At 35.3% G+C, this 21831-nt stretch overlaps 2 protein-coding genes and 2 long non-coding RNA genes across 10 annotated transcripts; 1 reads left to right on the top strand and 3 right to left on the bottom strand.

Annotated features, from left to right (window-relative positions):
• Nucleotides 1-1739: 1739 nt before the first annotated feature.
• On the bottom strand, nucleotides 1740-4446 carry LOC118485454. Its single transcript, XR_004876155.1, has 3 exons — nucleotides 4384-4446; nucleotides 3192-3278; nucleotides 1740-1960 (listed from the first exon to the last, which is right to left on the bottom strand). It is a non-coding gene; the product is annotated as an uncharacterized LOC118485454 (long non-coding RNA).
• A 2217-nt stretch (nucleotides 4447-6663) lies between these two features.
• Nucleotides 6664-16690, bottom strand: LOC110900717 (helicase-like transcription factor CHR28). 4 transcript variants are annotated; one of them, XM_035981585.1, is made up of 12 exons: nucleotides 16384-16690; nucleotides 15423-15637; nucleotides 15210-15335; nucleotides 14797-15104; nucleotides 14540-14611; nucleotides 14376-14453; nucleotides 13393-14257; nucleotides 12034-12164; nucleotides 9559-9777; nucleotides 8351-8851; nucleotides 7053-7262; nucleotides 6664-6974 (listed from the first exon to the last, which is right to left on the bottom strand). In XM_035981585.1, exons 2-12 carry the CDS (start codon nucleotides 15583-15585, stop codon nucleotides 6864-6866), a joined length of 2784 nt encoding a protein of 927 aa, XP_035837478.1. In that variant the 5' UTR covers nucleotides 15586-15637; nucleotides 16384-16690; the 3' UTR covers nucleotides 6664-6863. The 4 variants fall into 4 exon arrangements, with proteins under 4 accessions (XP_035837478.1, XP_035837477.1, XP_035837476.1 ...); XM_035981584.1 differs by having other exon boundaries at nucleotides 15423-15647; nucleotides 16517-16690; XM_035981583.1 differs by having other exon boundaries at nucleotides 16517-16690.
• A 461-nt stretch (nucleotides 16691-17151) lies between these two features.
• On the bottom strand, nucleotides 17152-17754 carry LOC110902576 (vacuolar protein sorting-associated protein 22 homolog 1-like). The gene is made up of 3 exons (XM_022149128.2): nucleotides 17676-17754; nucleotides 17490-17600; nucleotides 17152-17323 (listed from the first exon to the last, which is right to left on the bottom strand). Exons 1-3 carry the CDS (start codon nucleotides 17724-17726, stop codon nucleotides 17171-17173), a joined length of 315 nt encoding a protein of 104 aa, XP_022004820.1. The 5' UTR covers nucleotides 17727-17754; the 3' UTR covers nucleotides 17152-17170.
• A 1701-nt stretch (nucleotides 17755-19455) lies between these two features.
• On the top strand, nucleotides 19456-21831 carry LOC110897705. Of its 4 annotated transcripts, none has more exons than XR_002568883.2 (3): nucleotides 19456-19612; nucleotides 20278-20365; nucleotides 21634-21831. It is a non-coding gene; the product is annotated as an uncharacterized LOC110897705 (long non-coding RNA). The 4 variants fall into 4 exon arrangements; XR_002568881.2 differs by having other exon boundaries at nucleotides 20752-21831; XR_004876154.1 differs by having other exon boundaries at nucleotides 20278-20837.

Genomic DNA, 21831 nt, shown 5'->3' with positions numbered 1-21831 from the left:
TTTATTGACATACTTTCTTCTTATGTCAATTTTTAAAAAATTAAACTTTACATACCATAACATACATACCCTATCAGTCATTTAGTAGGTCTTTCTCAACCTACCAATTCATACCTATCCAACATGAATTACACCTTTTACTAACCTCGATTTCGTTGCATAATTCGATAGTCCGCAAACCAGATCTATCCGTTTCTTCATGAGTACTCGCTATACTCGGCCAGATTTCCTTCATTCGTGTAGTGTGCTTCCGCTCGTGCACATCCTTCTACCAATTCAATTGGTTTCTAAGAATTCTAACATCACCACCTACAAAATTGGCGGTTAGCATATCTTACTCAAATACTGAGTCTACTAGGTGATTAGTCACCTATAATTCTTTTACATATTTCCTGCATACATGCTATAACATATCTTACATTCCGTTTCTTACACGCGATTCTTTCTTTTTAGTTACTTATTTCGTCAGCCTGTTTGACCCTTTTAAGGTTAAACTGAATTTTCTTACTTATCATAGATGCATTGAGGTACACATTCGTACTTCCTTCCATTCATGCTTACTTACAAAGACATCCATTACATTATTTTGATATTCTTAACAAACTTGCCCTTCTTGTTCATACTTAATCCATTGTCTGGGTCATAGCCCGTCATTCATTCTGACTCCTAAGAGTCGATTTCTAGAACATCTAACACATAAGGGGTTTAAAACTTCTTTCTTTCATTTTAAAACTTAGCTTTGCATGCCCATTACGATCATTCCTTTGTTCATTTACTTTACATTTACTCATAGAACTCGTTTGACATAACTACGGTCAATTATTGACACAATTCTGATGCGGGTAAATTTTATCATTTATATGTTTTAAATCTGTCCTGCGGTTTCTGACCTACCATTCATACACTTTCTTCCTTCTATGATTTGAATCTGTCTCACAGATTCAAGCATGTCATTCCTGCATTTCATTCCTTGAATCCGTCTTGCGGATTCAAACATTCCATTCGAACCTTTCATTTCTTGAATCCGTCTCACGGATTCAAACATTCCATTCATATCTTTCATTCCTTACACGTGTTGAATCCGTCTCGCGGATTCAGCAGATCATTCATTCTTTCATTCCTGAAAGTCTTACATTTCCCTTCACCCCCACGTCCACCTACTAGCTAATTCTAACGGACATACCTGTAACAATTATCACGGTCTCACGAACGTCATACGTTTCTTGTGTACTGGCCAGGTACACAATCCACATACTGGTTTCGTGTCTTCGCGTAATCGCCACCTTATGTCCGCAGAATTAAGTTTCAGCACGCGTAACATTTTCAAAACTTCCTTACTCTGTCATTATTATATTTCATTTAAATTTTTCTTTCGCTTGCTTAATTATACCATTTCATGCACCCATAAGCTAAATCTACGTACCTCGGTCAATATGTCATATTACATACCTTGGTGTCGGCGCTAGACCGCATTTACAATTCATCCTTTCCAAGCAATCATGCTGACCTTACACATAACATACTGTTAGTTATCTTCAAATACATACTTAAGCACATACTTACCTTGGCTTCTGCCCTTAGATCTTGATCGAGTCTTAGATTGTGCGGGTCCTTGGTCACGAGAGCACACCGGTTTGAGTTCAAGTATATACCTCCTTCTACTTGATTCTCTCAACCCCGGGCTATGATACCAACTTGTAACACCCTAACATGCTTTAACTGAAAAGACGCAGCGGAAATTTTTACCATAAAATTTCTTTCGTTAAAAACATTTTTGACCTACTTGCAAGTTCATTATAAAATACCTTCTTACAATATAGGTATCTTTTGTACACATTTACAAAATAAAAGCATAGCTTATAACTATCATTTTACATAATCAAGGATCCCTGTACAATCTATCTTGTGACTCGGTCTTTGATCGCTACACCTCATGATGGTAATCTGTTCTTCGTACAACCTGCACCCACCACATACATTCACCGCATTAGCATACATCATATACAAACAAGATTCTTAATCATGTAGTCTCGTTACGTTCTATCCATATATACTTTTCATCCCGTTATCTTTCTAGATCTTGTCATTCCATCAGGGCGTCTAATACTTGACGAACTTCAATATAGTACCTGCGCTATGATTCATTCTCGAGGCACACTGTTAATAACGTCAATACTTAAATGTATTGAAACTACGTATACATTACATACATGACTGGGTACTTACATTCCTACTCACATACATACCTACATACATACATAACTAGATACAAACATACCTTCCCGCATACATACGTGCATACATAACTACATACAAACATACATTCATAAAACGGATCATAACTACACATGTGCATACCTTCGCTCACACGTACATGTACTTACATAATTAAATTAATACATTCATACTTACATACTACCTCATATTCATGATTACTTATTAGCTTAAGCGTATTGGGAAGAAGTTAAATCTATACATACGTACCCACTTGCTTAGTTCATTACCCCGCATACTCGCTCCCACTTCCTAATCTTTCCCACACCTCATAAACGCTCTAAATGCTCTTCGAGTATGTTTCGAACCTTAAGAATGAGTTCCGAACTCACCCGTAACTTATCAAGCCTTTCGATAGGGTTGAGGAACATTATAAGGACTTAACAAGGCTTGGAATGGGTCCACGTGACCCGAATTCGAAGGGAAAACAAAGAAATCCACGAATTTACATTTGCATCTGACCTCCACTGTAAGCTACGGTGGCCCCCAAAACCCTACGGCAGCTTTAACCTGCCTTACGGCAGAAATAAAATTCCCAGCACCCACCGTAGCTTACGGTGGGCACCGTAAGCTACGGTGATGCCCAGTTCAGCCCCCATTTTAAATACTAAAATTTGCATATCTGGCTCGTTTTGCATCCGTTTCACTTGAAACTTGTTCCTAAACATTCGTAAAACAATTCCTTACATATTAGACTAAGAATCCTTATCCCGGGTCCTTATTCATTAACAATTTTATTACCGTTACCTCACTATTTCTTAATTATTCGACCCGTTTGATCCCACAACGTACCTTCGACTATCTAGATCAATACTTATCCCAATACCAACAATCATTTCATACCTTACATGACTTCACCTCATTTATAAACAAGAAAGTTCTGATGCATACTAGGAAGTGAGTTGGATGTCACATACCTTGAGCGTCCATGTTCAAGCATAGGTTCCATGCTTCCTTTTGACCCGTTAGCCTCCATACTTGAGCCCGTAGACATGCTATCCATCCTTACATAACCATACATTGATACCCTTGTTAGTAAACAAGGCCACACATAGCATCAATCACGATAAATCTATGCTCAACAATTTACTTTCATTAGTGGATTTCTTGCAACTCATAGCATAGATTAACAATGAGATCCTTTTTACTCGCATAATATAAACATGCCATTACATATCTCGCTATGAATATACCGTGCATCACTTTGACTTCCTAAACCGTACATTTATGATAAGAGATCCACCTTACAACATTCCCACCATTGTTGACTTTCCATAAAGTCAACCATCAAGCGTTTCAATTTCCAACTTAGACACACATTCATTCACAAATTAACATGTTAGACCATAGTCATTATGCCATCTACGCTTCATACTCATTTTGTAGGACATATTTGGTCGCATAACCAAATAGTTACATATACACATATACATACCATTCCGTTCATAACAACATCTTCATAGTTAACACCAATATCATTTAAGTTTACTCTTTTCTAGGATTCTCACTCGTTCCATAACTATTCTTAAGTTGAAACTAATATAATCAAACAATCCATATATATTCATCACATCATTCAAGCGTATAGTACGGATTTTACATATTATTGTCGTTTAGGCATTTCATCAAACACCTTGTGTGCGTACTAACATCTAAGCTTAATGTACAACTAATTCATGCATATCCTTCTAACCTCATAAATAATTCACCAAAATCCCTCCTCCTAATCATCATGAGTCATTTCTACATAATCATTAAACATACTAGTATCACATTTCTTTCAATTTCTCTAACAAGAATCTATCATGCATGCCAAAATACATCAATATTAAGCAAGAATTGGACATGGGTGATCATTCAAGTAGTCATCATCACCATAACCAAATGGGTTTCACATATAAACATCAAATTAACCCAAACCATGCCTAATTCATGTTCCAAATGAGGATTCTAACACATACTCATACTCAATTTCATACAATTTCAAAATTTACAACATAACCCACTTCGGGCATGATCATAAATCTAACTTTCAAGACATATCTCGCGATCCCCTTGTGAAGGTGATCAATAATTCGTGCTCGGTTAAGAGTTTAAGCTTCATTTAACCTTTCAATTTGATGATTTCTTGATTAGGGTTCTTGAGCTCTCATGGAGCTTCCTGGCTCTTCCAGAACACACGTACGTGTGTATGTTTGTGTGTATATTTCATACATATAACCTCATCTTTCATTTTACCTTCCTTTAGTCCCTCATGTTTGATAGTTAAACATAATTGGCACCATTTTCATATTTCCTTAGCTTTTACCTTTCCCTTAACTAAGTTAATTAGCCTAGTTACTTATTTCATAATTTATTCTAGAGGAACATACAAAAATATAAACATTCGGTTTTTGGGGTGTTACATTAAACATCATTGAAACAATCCCCGAGAAGATCCCAGATATAAAGGATTTGATTGAGAGAAATTGCCTTCTCATAAATTCTAAGATATCATTTTATGAGTTTGACAGTATGAAGATAAAGCTTCTGGTAAAGTATCACATAAAAGAAAGAATAGATCTTTCTTTCATTTATCCTGAAGTAAAAAGGGAAAAAGAGATAATCCTTCGACTTCATCAGTTGGAGTACAAACGATAGATCTTACCTCTGACCAGGAAGAACCTAAAGAAAAATCTTTTTCATTTTTCCCTAATACGGGGAAAAGCTCTACCTTTAAAAATATTTTTCAAGAATTGCCAACTCAACCAAATTATGTTGAGCAACAATGGTTTAAGATGAAGGAACTATATGGCCTTCAAAATACAGATATAAGATATATTGATTTTACAGGGATCTTCCCTAGAATCAATTATCTACAAGGAAACTCTGCTGAAGAGATAAGATACTGGTATGATTTTGGAGCAGTCAATAAGATATATCTTACTTTACCCGATTTTCCCGAAATCTCCTTTTTACCAAGATGGGTTAAAGATGGAGTTAGAGATTGTTATCTAAATAATCCCACAATTACTCCAAAATATGTCATGGCTCTAAAACTCTTTTTTGCATGGCCTGATTTTTATAAGGAATTTTATTATCCAGCTTTTCACTTTATCCAGATAGAAAAGGTTAATTTAGCCTTTACTTATTCAGTTAATACTGAAAGAAAGATTTTTCATAACTTTAATGAAAATGGTGTTCATTACAGAAGAGGATTAGGAATTAAAGTAATACTCCAAGCATTGCAGACTGCCTTTAAAAATGGATTTAGAACATATGGTGGAAAAAATATGTTTTCTTCTGTCATGATTTCTCCAGCAAAAAATACTCCACCATCAACCAAAAAATATTTAAAAGATAAAATCCAATTTTTAGAAAAAGGCATAATAAAATCGAGTTCTCAGGCTCAAGAAAATGTTTGCTTATTTAGGGATCATAAAAAAAGGTATGAATCCAAGAGATATGTGTCCAATATGCTATAAACAAAAAGACAAGGACACTATGAGTATTGATTCTCAAAATGAGGGTCAAACATCTGATAATTAAGGATTTTATAAATCCTTTACTCCAAAAATGATATTCAAATCATCAGATTTTTACCTTTCGAAGATAAGGCATTTAAACAAGCCTTTAAGACTCACATGGAGTCAAAACTTGCTTTTCACATGCCCACCTACTTGAGAATACAAGGATGAACGTGGCTAAAGAGGAAATAATGGATAAATAAGCTTAAGTTCCCAAGAGTGGACTTTCTTTTACAAAAAACAACTTTCAAGGCCTCCTAACAAAGTTAAAGTTACAAGAAGGCTCATGTCTTAAGGAAAGCATGTGAAAAAGAAAAGGGACAAAGACCTGGAGCTTATCTAGAAAAGAAGGGGATAAAAATAGAAGAAAGGAAGGAGAAAGGCCATCAAGCTTCAACAAGTGTTTAAAAAGTTTTTATGTACTAAAAAAGTATGTTGTATTTTACTTAAGCTTTTGTATCTTTTCTAAACATCTTCCAGTGTAAATCATCCACCATGAAATAAAAAGCTTTCCCTTTTCCTTATAAAGTCTTTTTGGGTGTTCTTTCTATTTTTAGATATTTCTCTATTAAAAATAAAAAATCTTCAATCTTAAACCGTCTCTTTTTACTCTACACCGGAGGTAGGAAACGAATTTTACTCTACACCGGAGGTAGGAAACGAAACTAGGTTGTTCTGGATATTGCTGAAGGATTCAGAACGGTATTGACCGAAATATTTTACATGACTTTTTTTTACATCATTCCAAATCCTCTCTTTACCTTCGTTAAATGAAACTCAAGGACACAGCGTTAGGCTATAGAGATAGAGCTATAAACGAGATGAACTCATGCTCAGTTCGTTTACACCTCTAATATGGTCTATGCATATAAATACCCTGTAGTAACCATTACCATAACACATAACATGGTTAAAAAAAACAAAACATAAAGAGTTAAAACGATGTCTTGCAAAGATGCATCCTAAATGGTAAAAAGTTCACATCATCCTACAAACAACAATGGTAAATGACCACTATTCACAGGGCTTAGCATTTTATCTAATAACAAAAATGCCCAAAAGTACCACCTAACTAATAAACTTTTAACGGCCACCCATGAAAAGATATCTTAGATCTTCTGCAGTTAAACGAGGGGCTGACATTCCACCTTGATCTTCACCAAAAGCCGAAGCAACCATCTTCCTCTTTTCATCCTGCATTTACCAAATTTTAGGGATTCACTTAATATGGTAAAGTAGTGAAATTACAGTTTTAATCTCATTGGTACAAACCTGGAGAGCAAGAATTCTGTCTTCAACTGTGTCCTTAACAGTGAGTCTGGAGACTGTAACAGCGCGGGTTTGACCGATTCTATGAGCTCGGTCAATAGCTTGATCTTCAGTGGTGGGATTCCACCAAAGATCAAAAAGAATAACATGAGAGGCAGCCACCATGTTCAAACCTAGATTCCCGGCTTTCAGTGACATCAGCATAACGGTTACCTGCAACATATTTCATTTCTTGATAAAAATGCACACTAAATTCCTGAATAATGCACCAAGTAGAGGTGGCAATATCAACTTATTTACTTATGGATTGTTCGATTAAGGTTATGTTATATAACAGATCAAATAAAATAAATAGGCTTAAAAGAAAAATGTCAAGCACATTCAAGGAGCCCAAAGTGCATTGTTAATGGATAAAACCTCTTAAATCATTCTATTTATATATTTCAAAACTGCATTAACTTCATAGGGGTAACATTGGCATTTGATTATTTTGAGAAGCATTGATTGCACATTCGTGGAGACTTGTAACGAGATTGAGGGGTACCTTTATTTTCAAGTCACCCTTTAAAAAAGAAAAAGTTAAAAGATAAGGCGTTTTGGGTATAGGCCTGTAAATGAAGTGAACGGTTCGTGAACTTGTTCGACAGGAAGTTAGCTTATTTAATAAACAAACGAACCTGAACAAGAATTTGTGTTCATTTAATTAAATGAAGGAACGTGAACACACGTGTTGTTTGTTCCTTTATGTTCGTGAACGTTCGTTTATGTTTGTTCGTTTATGTTTATTCGTTTATATTTTAATAAATACATATGAAGTTATATTTATATAATTATAAACATATAAGAGGTATTCTAACTACTTATATACATATAACTAACTGATAATTGGGCTTTCCAAATAGAACATATCGGAATTAATAAATAATTTATATAATAAAAGCTACTCTGTGTCCCATTTATGTTGGTCTTTTATGTTTGTTAAATTATGTTCGTTTAGGTTTTAAACGAACGAACATAAACGAACACAAACATGCCTATTTTCTAAATGAACGAACACAAACAAAAATAATGTGTTGATTATATGTTCGTGTTCGGTTGAAGTTAAATGAACGAACACAAACATGTCTCTGTTCATGTTCGTTTACATGCCTATTTGGGTACACCCAACCCTACTTGTTTCGATTCATACAAAAAAAACACATGTTTGGACCAAAACATGTTATCTGGCCCACCCATTTTGCCACCTATAGCAACAAGAAAACTAATTGACTTTTAATAACTAAATAGGGTAGGAAGTCAACCTCGGGATCAGTGTTGAACTGTTTAACAGCACGGTCCCTTGAAGATAAAGACATTGAGCCATCAAGTCTCCTATATTCAATACTATACTGATTAAGCGACATTTCAAAAAGATCCAACATTCTCGTCCACTGCGAAAACACAATTGCTTTTATCGGTCCTTCAACACCAGAACTAGAAGACGCATCACCATTGCGGCCACCTAAATACGAACTTCTGGTTCTGCAATTTTTCCGAATAATCTCAATTGCAGCTTTAATCTTGGAAGAAGTATAATCTCGCTGAAGAACGATAGATTTCTCATCGATTCTTGATGAGCTGGCACCGTTATCATCAGAGATAGAATTCCTTAACGTGGCTTTGTTAAATACCACATCAGGCCCGATTGTGCTTTTGCATTTTGGTGATGGACATGTGTTGTCATCACCTGTTAAGTGTTCGGATACACACTGATAACAGAATACGTGTTCACAAATCGTAACAACTGCATCTTCTGGTGGATCCTGCAAAATCATCAAGCCACTAATCAGTTTTTAGTATTTTGATAAACGGACTTTGATTCTTGATGATCCTGCAAAATCATCAAGCCACAAATGGTACCAGATACTCAATGTTCTGGTAATTACATACTTACGTACTGGAACATAATCACGTAAAATTACACAATCACGTAACTTTATAACTTGTAAAATTAAAAAAAAAAAATTAAAATTAAGAAAATTATAGCGATAGTCTACTCAAATTAAAAAGAATGAAATGTTCGTTAATACATAATACGATGTAATTTTTTAATATTATCGTATGAAAAAACTATAGCCGTTTGAAAATCAAGGGGAATAGTTCACACGAGAAAAGACCATAATACTCTTTTTCTTTTTGTTTTCTCAATTGTAGAATCCTCTTATCTACGTAATAGCCACCGCGCCATTTTGAATCATTGATCTTTGCAAATCAACGGCTGGGGTTCTCACGTACGGCGTACGCTTCGCACACTAAATCCGTATTGTATGGTATCTGCCCCCATAATAGAAAACTATTTGGAAGCATTTTATTTTAGGATATCTTTACCATAATAAAAAGTTTTTAGTGTTTTGATAAACTGATTCTGATTATTTGGAAGCATTTTATTTTAGGATATCTTTACCCTTATATTCTCTCAATTATAGAAGAATTATAATTATAAATAATAATAAAGGCGAATGAAACTCACGCTGCACAAGCAACATATGTTGAGAGTTTCCAAAAGATTTAACAAATTGGCTCGCATATCTATCGGGAGATTCCTTGCCATTCTTGTAGAAAGTCGACTGACAGATTCTGACGTAAATCCCTTAACTAGCAACGGGTGGTCACAAGCTTGTCGAAGCCGCAAAAGCATCAGAAGGATATTCGCGTAATTTTGACTCACGGTACCTGCAGCTGCATACGCCTGCAAAAGAGTATTAAAAATTAAAGATTGTTTTCTCTTGATTTAGCATGATTCCAATTAAGGGGACTTTAATGGTTTGATATATAGCTTAATAAGATAAGATATTGCATTCTTGTTACTGTATCTGAGATAGAACCAACTCATATAGTCATATCTTGCAACATACACTTTAAACATGTAATATTCACATTTTACAAATATGTGCAATGCACTTTCTTTAAGCATTTAATGCAACATACCTATCACTTCTTACCAACATATGCTATTCGTAATAATTTATTGCAACATACATACCATTAAACCTGCAAACGAACCAAAAGTTAAGCGAACGGTTCGTGAACCGTTCGGCGGGAAGTTTGTTTGTGTTCATTCGTTTAATAAATGAACAAACACGAGCAAAAAATTTCATTCATTTAGTTAAATGAACAAACATGAACAAAGGTTGTGTTCATTCGTGAACGTTCGGTAACGTGTTCGTTTGTGTTCGATAGTTCATTAGTGTTTTCTGTTTTTATATTTTATTTAAATACTTCAAAATTCCGATGAATAAAATATTTAATAAGTATCAGTGTAGTATATATTATGTTCATGAACACTTGTTTGTGTTCGTTTGCTTTCATCTGTGTTCATGAACATTAGTTTGCGTTTGTTTGAGTTCATGAACGTTCATTTGCATTCGGTACCTAAAATTAACAAACGAACACAAACACGTTCATTTCCTTAACAAACAAACACGAACAGAAAATCACGTTCGGTAAGTGTTTATGAAAAGTTCGTGAACATATTTTCCTTAACAAACGAACATGAACAATGATAGGAGTAAAAAACACGAATCATCGGTTCAAATCAAATGGTAAAATAAAAGATAGTTCTACGGATCGTTTGGATACAGATTCACCACCAAACGAAACGGTAGACCTATCTTTTATTTTAACATTTTATTTGAACCGGTGATTCGGGGTTTTTACTCCTATCATTTGGTATCAGAGCCGAAGCGATCTGTTTCAACTCACTTTCCTTCCAAAAAACACTCTATTTTGATCCATTCCCATAATCCCATATCCTACCAGTTCAAAGTTTCAGAAAACCAAAAAAAAAAAGTTCTATACTTTTCTCATAAAATCTGAGTTTTACGAGTTCAAAGCCTCCAAAGAGATCATTTCTGCCGAACGTGATGAGGAACCTCGATACGATGAAGACGGAATTGAGCCAGATGAGGAAGAGTACTTGTTTGTACTAAAGGCTCTTGGCGGAATTTCCAATCAAGGAGAACGTGCGTTTGAGAATTTTAGTAAAGGAGAAGGCCAGTCAAAAATTCATGTCGGCCCTGATGATTTGGATGATTTGTTTCATGGTTATGAAAACAAGAGACCTGCGTTCAGTTGTAGAAGGACTCTAGAACTAAGTCCTACACCAGCTAGCAAACCAAAGGAAACATCGGCATGGGATGATTCATTTGTTGTTCTAGAATCTATGCCAACCTCTATTGGGTCATCACATGGTGTTTTCACATATCCACTAGAACAGATCATTAAATTCGGTGCAGAAGAATCAATGCAAAACTGGAGTTCAATTGAAGTCAAGAGCACTTTAAGGAATCAACGTAAGCCACAGTCTCGTTTCAAGCTATGTACCATTGGATACCCATCAGAAATACCTCCCGAGCCACCACCAGACATTCATGCTCCAAGTTTGAGGACAAACTTTTTTTAAGATGGGGAGGATGTTATATATCGGGTCACCGGCCCGTTTGATTGAACTGAGTTGCACCGACCCGTGATCCGAATATCACCCATGCATGCATGCATAACCAACCATGCCCCAGTTATAGACGTTGCAGCCCTACCGTTTCGTTTGGTGGTGAATCTGTATCCAAACAATCCGTAGAACTATCTTTTATTTTACCATTTGATTTGAACCGGTGATTCGGGGTTTTTACTCCTATCAAACAAGGTCTTATTCGTGTTCGTTTGGTTCGTTTGCAGCCCTACTTACCATTTATTGCCAAAAAAATTGCACACTTGGTAAGAAATGTTAAGCATGTTGCATTGGCTAAAAGGATAAATTAAAAAGTTTGCCCTCATTTATAAACTGTTGAATTAGGGGGTTAACTTGTTTGCTTTTCATGCTGGACAAATTTAAATTCACACTAATAAGACAACACAAAATAACAAATGTTCATATGCTAACAAAATAAGCACATGTGTATACTAAAAAATAAGAGATTTGTAGAAGTAGAGACAGAAGCAAAAGCACCTTAAATCGTGAGCGTGATTCAGTTTCAAGCTTCTGATAGAAAGCTCTTTCTTCAGGTGAAAAGTCAACCGCAGTCAACTTTATTGTTTTAGGAGGCAAGTCAATTATCGGCTTACCGTCAATCAAAGTGTCTGCCCAGAAAAAAAAACCGATTACAATCATGCAAATATGCAATTATCAAAATCACAAATTACCAAGTTGAAGGGTTTCTTTAATTTTCATGCATAAAAAAATGCATGAAGTACAACCTTTAAATTTACGGATAAGCAAAATAAATTAATATATAAACTTTATTCTAGAAAGGAATAATGGATTTTAATAATCCCAACTATTGTCCGTTGGCCGGCAACGGTCCCAACTTCAAAAATTCCCACCGGTGGTTCTATCTTTTCACATATTGGCCTTCAATGGACCCTGACTAACAGAACCCTAACGCCGTTAATCTCCGGTCACCGGAAAAACGTTTTTGGCCGGAAAACTCCATTTTGGCCGGAAAACTTAACATTTTCGTCTTAAACCTCTTTGTAACCTTATTACGCATCTTTAGTAACCTTTTCTAGTAAAAAGCCCCATTTATTTAGGTCGCCAGAAAAACTCCTTTTTCGCCGGAAAACTTCTTTTTGGCCGGAAAACTCAACTTTTTAGCGGGAAAACTCAAAGTTTTTGTCCCAAACCTGTTTGTAACCGTAGATCGGACCTTTAGGAACCTTTTTCTGACCAAAAAAGTTTTTCTGACGACTGGAGACTAAAGTCGTTAGGGTTCTGTTAGTCAGGGTCCATTGAAGGCCAATATGTGAAAAGATGGGACCGCCTGTGGGAATTTTTAAAGTTGGGACCGTTGCCGGCCAACAGGCAATAGTTGGGATTATTAAAATCCATTATTCCTTCTAGAAAGTATAATCATTACTCCTTAAGAGAGTAAAAGTTTTCCAATTAATTGCATGAGTAACGTACACGGATGGTCCTTGTGGTTTATCAAAATTTTGGATTTGCTCCCCAACTTTCCAAATATACACGGATGGTCCTTGTGGTTTGCACTTTGTAACACATTTCGTCCCCCAACTTTGCCAAAGTACACGGATGGTCCTTGTGGTTTGCACTTTACAATGAATTTAGCCCCTAACTTGGACCTGCTGAAACCTTTAAATTTGTTGCCTGGGGACCATCCATGTACTTTTGGAAAGCTAAGGACCAAAGCCAAAATTTTGGTAAATCACATGGACCATCCGTGTACTTTACTCTAATTGCATAGAACCTTGTTTACTTTTCGCTCGAGACATATTTATAGGATATTTTATTATTGTTAAATTATTTTGTTATCTTAAACTATTTAAAGTAATTTAGTAACAAAAAATGTACCTTTTGTCCGACGAAGCATTATTGCCTTCAACACAGCTTGAAGTTTTAAATAACCCTGCATTGAGTTTCTCGATATCGGAATCTTTATTTGATTACAAAAAGATTTATACTTGGCGTACGGATCACATCTCAAAAATCTGAAATAACTGAAAAGCTCATCGATATTATTCTGTATAGGTGTTCCAGATAAGCACCACCGTTTTTTAGCTTTAAGACCACAACAAGATTTCGACATCTGTGTTCTGCTATTTTTAATCGTCTGAGCTTCATCTAATATCACCCTTAACCAACTTACTTTCGCAAGTGTACCACTACAATCAATGACAGAACCGTCAATTCCTTTTTTACCCTTCTTTTTCTTTCCAGAATTACCCTTTCGTTTCTTATTAGCAAATATAGCATTGAATCCACCATTTCCTTGATCATCTTCATCTTCTTCGTCAAAAACTTTAGTCGGGACTTCTTTTGCAACAATGGCGTATGTTGTAAGGACTACATCGTATCGTGCCAGCTCAGCAGGATCTTTGGTCCTGTTGCCACCGTGATAGACTAGAACTTCAAGCTTGGCTTCTTCTGTAACCTTTTCATCGAGTTCGCGGGCCCACTGTCGTAACACACTTGCAGGGCACACAACCAGCGATCCTGCTGTCGGTTTTCGGTTACTAAACCGCTGTGTTGAGCTACCGGATTCAGTTATTACCGATTCATCGTTTTGGTCTGCATCTACAACTACTGTCGGTTTCACATCATCATCATCTAAACTTAAAGCTTCGGCTTTTGAAGCGTTGGAACCATCTGGTTTTGGTTTCGATGAAAGTTTATGATATTGTATAAGTGCAATCGTTGAAATTGTCTTACCAAGTCCCTGTGGAGAAAAATACATTAAAATTAAACAATTTATTTTTGTTATAATGATTACTACACATTGTACACAATAAAGATAAAAATCAATAAAGCAATTCATTTTTGTTATAAAAATTAACCTGGTCATCAGCCAAAATTCCACCAGAACAAGCGACGATTCTATTTTCATTCTGAATCATCCACGCCAATGCAATTTTCTAGAATAATATAATCAAAAATAAATTAATATACACACTCACACTAATGTAAAGCAAAAAACTTTGTAATTAGGTGTGTAGAAAACCTGGTGCCTCAAAAGAGAGACTGATAGAATACCGTCTGGTAAATTTGCTTCCTTTTTGGATTGAGTAAAATCCTACAATAAAACAACCATACCTTTTTTCAGTATTGAGTCATAATAATACGATACAGTGAGCAAAATATCGGAAACGAACCTTTTTCTAGACTCAAATGTAAGTAAGAAACACAATATCCTTGAATTTCCTTTTTGAACATTTACATTATTTTAATGTATATATTACTAAACGAAGATACTGATACCTGTAATGCTACTTGTAAGATTTGTCTCTCATCACCAACCGCTTGTTCATCAACATCTCCCGCTTGTGGTTTTGGAACAGGCATTAGGGACCTCATTGACGGTGGTAGAACCCTACTTCCGTGGTGGTTTTCCTTCATTAAATCATTATTGGCCCTACTGGAATTTTCTCCCATTTTGACAAGATTTTGCCATTCATTGTCGTAAAAAGTTTCATGATTTTGACTAGTGCCTACACTTTTTGCACGAACACTTGGCCTAGAACCAGATGACGATGTTTGAAGAGATTGTGGAAGCTTTCTTTTAGAATCTGATAAAAATAACTGATTATCAAATTTTATACCAAAAATGATATGTCCAATCAAACCCATATTAGTGAAATTACTATCCGTTGAAGATCGTTTGGTTTACTTACTTTCAAAATTTTCACTTGAACTGAGAATAATCTGAAGCTGGCGATCCAAATCATAATTAACGTCAGACGAGTGACCATTTATAGACGGTTTCCTAATAGGAGCCCGCTGACTTGATCCATGGTGACCTAGAATTTATATAAAGACCTATTAAGTTAAACAATAACAAAATAGTTTATAGCACGGTGAGACAATCAAATAGAGATTCTCTTTACCTGCGTTACTTGTCCCTGATGAAGACGCAAAGGTAGAAATAACACTAGAATTAGGCGCTGAAGTAGCTGAATCCCTTTCAGGTGACTTGTAATTTTTATATTGTTCTAGATCCCAATCACTCGATTCACTGTCTGTCGAACTATCTACCAGTATCGGTTCCATCGTGAACACTACAACTCAATAACTAACATCAGCACTTCATAAATCCCAAAGTCTGCACCAACCTAAACTCACGTAAGATCACTTTAAAAGCAAAAAAAAAATCACATCACAAAAAATAAAACCAAAAGATGCCCTAATTATCCCGAAATCAGTCTGCTAACGAAATTCGCAGAAACAAGCAACAAAACGACCTAATTAACATGATCAAGCACTTATTCTCAAACAACACCACGTAATTCGCATAAAAAAACAAACAAAATCATAACTTTTTTCACAAATGTAACCGAAAATTATCAAAGTAGGTTAAAAAACCGACATAATTTCACTAAAAGCATCTAAAACAACGTACACGCACCGTCAATTTCTACTTAAGACGATAAATTGTTAACAATTTACTGAGAAATGAGTTTAACTTTGTAATCAAGCAGTCATACATTTACAGTTATGCAATCTACCGGTATCGGATCCATTGGAGACAGACACTACAACTCAATAACAAACATCAGCACTTCATAACCTGAATTTACATAACAACCTTTTCAGCCCCAAATTTCACATCACAAAAATTAACACCAAAAAATGACCTAATTAACCCCTAAATGAGTCTGCTAACAAACCCTATCAAAACAAAACAACCGAATTAACATGATCAAACACTTATTCTCAAACAACACACCGTAATTCGAACACACAACCAACAAAATCATAACTTGTTCACAAATGTGACCGAATATTAACAAATTAGGTTAAAAAACCGACGTAATTTCACTAAAAGTATCTAAAACATCAGATACGAACCGTCAATTTCTGCTAAAGCCGAAAAATTGTTGACATTTAACAGGAAGTGAGTTGAATTTAGTAATGATGCAATCATACATTTGCAGTTATGAAATCAGGAAGAAGTGTTGGTGAAGAAGAAGGATCGGCAAACCTTGTAACTGTCGGTTGCATCAAGAGTGAAGATTAGAGTGATTGTGGTTCGTAAACATCCGTTGAAAAAACCCTAATTCTTAATGAAATCAATTGCAGATGATACGGTCTGGTGGTTTTGAGTATCTATTTTTGGGGGGTTTAATTGCTCAGGTTTCCCCCTTTTTCTCGTGGTATTAAATACCTCGGACACGTAAGCAATTTGTAAAAGAGTAAATTGCAAAAATCGAAATCTTCATTTATATTAACACCAAATTACAAAGTATGTTAGGTAGTATTTATTTTTGAGTTAATAGGCAAAATGGTCCCTGAGGTTTGCTCACTTTTGCTACTTTAGTCCAAAATCTAAATTTTTAAATCTGGGTCACTAAGGTTTGCATTTTGTTGCCATTTTAATTCAAATTTCAAAAAATCAAATTTTGTCAATTTTTTTACTGAAGTTTGTCTTTATCCTCATTTCTCATAAGGACAGAATTGTCATTATACATTATTATAAACTAATTTATATTAAGAAAATAAAAAAAAAAACCTCTTTAAATTACCCTAATCAATTGATCCAAACACTCACTTTCCCATCATCTTCTTCCTTGGATTCAACAAACTTTTGTGACAGGTGCCCTAGTGTCCAAATGTCAACAATTACAAGATTCACATCTTAAACCAGATCATTACCAAGCTCATAATAGAAATCACCAATCCCCAACAGCTCAGCCCAAAAACCCTTATTCGACGCTAGTGGATCCACACCTACTTTAGCACACATCTCATGAAACTGTGATCTAAAAATAGGATTCTTCTTGATATCATTCTGCAGTAACTAGTATCAACAATCAGAAGAAGAAAAATACACAATCTCTCTTAACTATTCTATCATTACAAAGAAACAATCTCCCACTCAAACAATAATAACCTAATTATTATTAACCTATTGAAGCAGCAAATCTGAAGAAAATTATAGTAGAACAAGTAAGTACCTTGTATTTGCGAGCAAAGTCTTCTAACTGAGAACGAAAAGTGGAGAGTTGTTCTTTCATAAGATCGGTTCGTAATTTGGCGACATTCTCTCCCAATAGTCTGTATTGATCCTGATGTATTGATAGATACATGAGAGAGAGTTATATAATGAATGATACATGTAAAAAGGGGGAATTGATGCGAACCCTAGCAGCGGCGGCAGTTTGTAAACCGCCAATTCCTGGTCGTCGTCTCATCTCCGATCAACGTTTGATGATGATTTCAATTCAAGCAGATTTATGTCTGTTGACAGAAGAAGAATTCAGGATTGCAATTTCTATAAATGAGTTAATAGCCAAATGGATACAGGGTGATTCAAAGAGGGTTTTTTTATTTTCTTAATATAAATTAGTTTATAATAATGTATAATGACAATTCTGTCCTAGATAAATGAGGATAAAGACAAACTTCAGTAAAAAATTTGACAAAATTTGACTTTTTTGAAATTTGGACTAAAATAGCAACAAAATGCAAACCTCAGGGCCGAGATTTAAAAATTTTGGATTTTGGACTAAAGTGCCAAAAGTGAGCAAACCTTAGGGACCATTTTGGCTATTAACTCTTTATTTTTTAAACGCGTAAAAAACGTATTTGATATTTGCAAATCCTTACACGTTATGCCATTTAACTCTAACTCAGTTAAGTTTTCATGGTTATATCAGGACAAATGGTATTGTCTTTTTCTATCTTCATACAATAATCATTTTTAAAAAAAAAAAAAAAAACCCACCTACCACACCTTATCCTTTCTCTCTCCTTGCCACCATCACCACTAGCCACCACACAACCACCACCGCAACCCCCCTTTTTTTCATTTCTCTCTCTCTCCCTCCCTCCCTCACATACACAACCACCAAGACCTACCACCATCAACCATCCCCCACCATCATGAAAACAAGCAGTCACATAACTAAATCAAATGTGTAAAATGACAGTAAACAAAATAGGCACACCGACTGAGAACAAAAAGCCCTAGGTTTAGTTGCGTTATGTAACACTAAAGCTTAAATAAGTGGCTATGTAACCTGAATAAAACGTGTTTTGTAGTTAATGGTTTATCTCTGTGAAAATCCTTTATGTAAATATGGGTTTCATCCCGCAGTTTATGAAATGAAAAGTACAGAGTTCAAAAACTCTGATATTTTTCCTTACACCTGGTCCTGATGAAATTTTTATTGCGATAATTTTAATAAACACCGGTACCACTTGTGACATTCTTTGCTCCTGTCCAGGGTAGGGTTGGGGGTTGTGACAAAAGGTCGTGTGGCATCCATTTGGCAACTTCCCCCAAGGGGAACATCCCCCCCCCCCAAATCATATTTCGGGGCCTTCGGTGAAGAACCCCCGTCCTCCCCGAGCAACTTTTTGGAAATGGAGGATGATAATTGGTTGGATTAGAATGAGGAAGGGGTACACCACCCCCTTGATGGGGATGGAAGGGAACATGATGAGATGGATGTGGTGATGTGGATGTTTGAGGAGTGCTACACCACACCCCCATAGCCCTCCTCATGCCACCACCATGTAACACCCCGAAAACGGGCTTGGTAATCAAACCAAGTTAATAATTATGAACGGGTAAATTACCGTTAGAGGTAAAATTAACCGGTAAATATTAGGATTTGAATAAATAAGCCTAATATTAACTAAAAAGTGAATAAGGGCTTTGGAGGAAATAAAGCTTATAAAAGGCCCGAGGTAACGGGGTGTGACACCCCGAAAACATAAATATTTATAATAAAAATTTAATGTTGGTAATAAACAAAATAAACTAACTAGAAATAAATAACCTAGTTAGTTACAAGTCTTGTAATAATAAAGAAATTGGTTAAAACACATTAAATGCAACTTGATAAAGTATAGGGACCAAAGGTGACAAATTTGAAACAAGTTGTATTAGATAAAACTCTATACACCAAAACACACACTCTAAGTGTGTGTTCTGGTCGAATACTCCAGAGAAGACAGGAGCTCCCTATATCAAACCCTAACTAGCTCAAAATTGACAAATTGAAAGGGGAAATCTAACCCAAATCGAAATCCAAGTACAAATTCGTGATCACCTCGGTGAAGGGATCATAAGGTATGTTAAATTTCATCATTCAGTTCCATCTCAAATTCTTGATGATTTGTGAAATCGAAATCTAAACATGATTAATTGATGTTTAAATGAAATTAGTAAGGAAAAACAAGTCTAAGAGTAAACCCTAGTAAAAAACTTGTTGAACTAGTGTTTAAATCATGAAGTTTATGAGTATCCATTATAGGTGTTTAATGGGTTTTGTAGAAATATAATGAACACTAGAATCTTGATAATAAATTGGGTGTTATTTGATTCCTATGAAGTAAATCTAGGTGTTGTTATGCATGCTAGACATAGAGACTTGTGAATGATGTTGAAACTTGGCAAATAACTAGTTGAGAAACTTGATTTATGAGAGTATGAAAATCATGCCCACAAGGTGTTTGCTAAAATGTCTAAACGAACACTAATATGTTGAAATTTTGAAAGAAACGTGTAATTGAATAATATGACAAATTATGCGAAGTATGAACCGATAAGGGTTCAAAGCATAAAGTTAATCTAGACTTAATTGTGTAAATCATGTGATCAAAAGTAGTTAACTTTTGATAAGTTGAATTAATAAATAATAAGGTCGAACGGTAGTTTCGACATAGAAAATATGTAAGGTGGAATAGTCGTGATTATTAATTACTAATCTAACCACCTTTGAATGATGACGATAGTTTGACACTTAACGAGCAAGGTGGAGGCTTGGGAAGAAACGGGTCAAACGAATCAAGAAGGAAAAGAAAAGCTTAGCTCGGATACGAGGTAAGTTAAGCTTACGCCTTTTATTCTTACTACCAAATACTTATAATGCATTTTGGAATAAGGGGGAATGGCAAAAAACCATAAGTTATGGTAAAAAAGGGCAAAAAAATGGTAGACTGGTAATCCGAACATGGGTTAACGAATAAATAAAAAGGATTTGAAAGGACACCATTTGGCATAAGTCAAAATGGTCAAACAAAGCAAGAAACGACTTTTAAGCAAGATGAATTCAAAGAGTAAATCGAAATAGGTTAAAGGGATGAAATGGTAATTAAATACCATCTCATAATTATAATTGGTCGTTTCGACTAAACGGGTCAAATGGTGTTGTTAACACCATTTGACAATAATATCTTATGATCGAGTATTGAGTTTTGTAATCGCAGGAATTTAACCCATGGTTTGCATTGCTATTGATTAGAAATTAATAGCAAAAGGTAGGTAAATGGGTCAATCCCATGACTCGAGCCAGGTACGCATAGTTAAGTTGCTAGTTAAACATGCAAATATTGGTCAAATAATTAGCGAGAGTCCTTCGTCGTAAATGAGGGACTAAAAATGACCAAAACGCCCATGATTTGTAAATCGGGCAAATGACCCTTAGAGGTCGTTTAGATACTAGTATTATGATTATGCAACTCTTAGATATATGTAAGAGTTGTAAGTATAAACCTTGAGAGTCAAATGCCTAAGAACGGGTCAATTACGTAGAATGACTATCCAAAGGGTAAAATTAAGGATAACGGTCCGTTATGTTAAATCCACTACACAATAGTTGTTGTGGAATATAAGAGGCTATTTAAAAACGGAAATACGAAGTGTACAAAGAGAAATGCGAGTTTGATGCTTAAATGCATGAAAACTTCTAAACGGGTCAAAATAAAGTAGGTGGTAAAATGTTGGCTTAAGTGTAATAAAGAAAAACGTAAACCGGGTAAGGGGAGCGTAAACTATATGAATAATGGATCCGGGTAATGGATGATAGCTTAGACATGTTAAGAAATGAACCCCAAGCAATTAAAATGAGTTTGGATAGGTTTGGATGCAAATTTGATGAAAAATAAACGTGCAGAGTTGACACGGGCGGGTGAACTTTTGACACGGCCGGGTGAAGGGGCTGTGAAAAATATATGTTAAGCTGACACGGCCGGGTGATCTTTTGACACGACCGGGTGAAGGGGCTGAAAACAAAATATATAATTTCTTGTATTTAATTATTTTGTTCAAATGCCTTGATTTCTAGTCTTTTAAATGAAATTGTATGATAGGTAAAGATGCTCTTTAGACCCCGGAGGATGATCAAGCCATGTCAAGAACCGAACACACCGAACAAAGCTTCCGCATTTTGTCTATTTTGTTTTATGACATGTAAACACTTGAAATTATGTTTTGAAAGTTTATCTAGCATGATGTAGGCTTGAATGTTATGATCAAGTATGATCTTAAAACCATGAGGTTTTTGTAAA

The sequence above is a fragment of the Helianthus annuus genome, chromosome 13 (genome assembly GCF_002127325.2).
Source record: "Helianthus annuus cultivar XRQ/B chromosome 13, HanXRQr2.0-SUNRISE, whole genome shotgun sequence".
Taxonomy (NCBI): domain Eukaryota; kingdom Viridiplantae; phylum Streptophyta; class Magnoliopsida; order Asterales; family Asteraceae; genus Helianthus; species Helianthus annuus.
The sequence above is the reverse complement of the archived record's forward strand: the minus strand, read 5'-3'. Positions and strand labels throughout refer to the sequence as shown.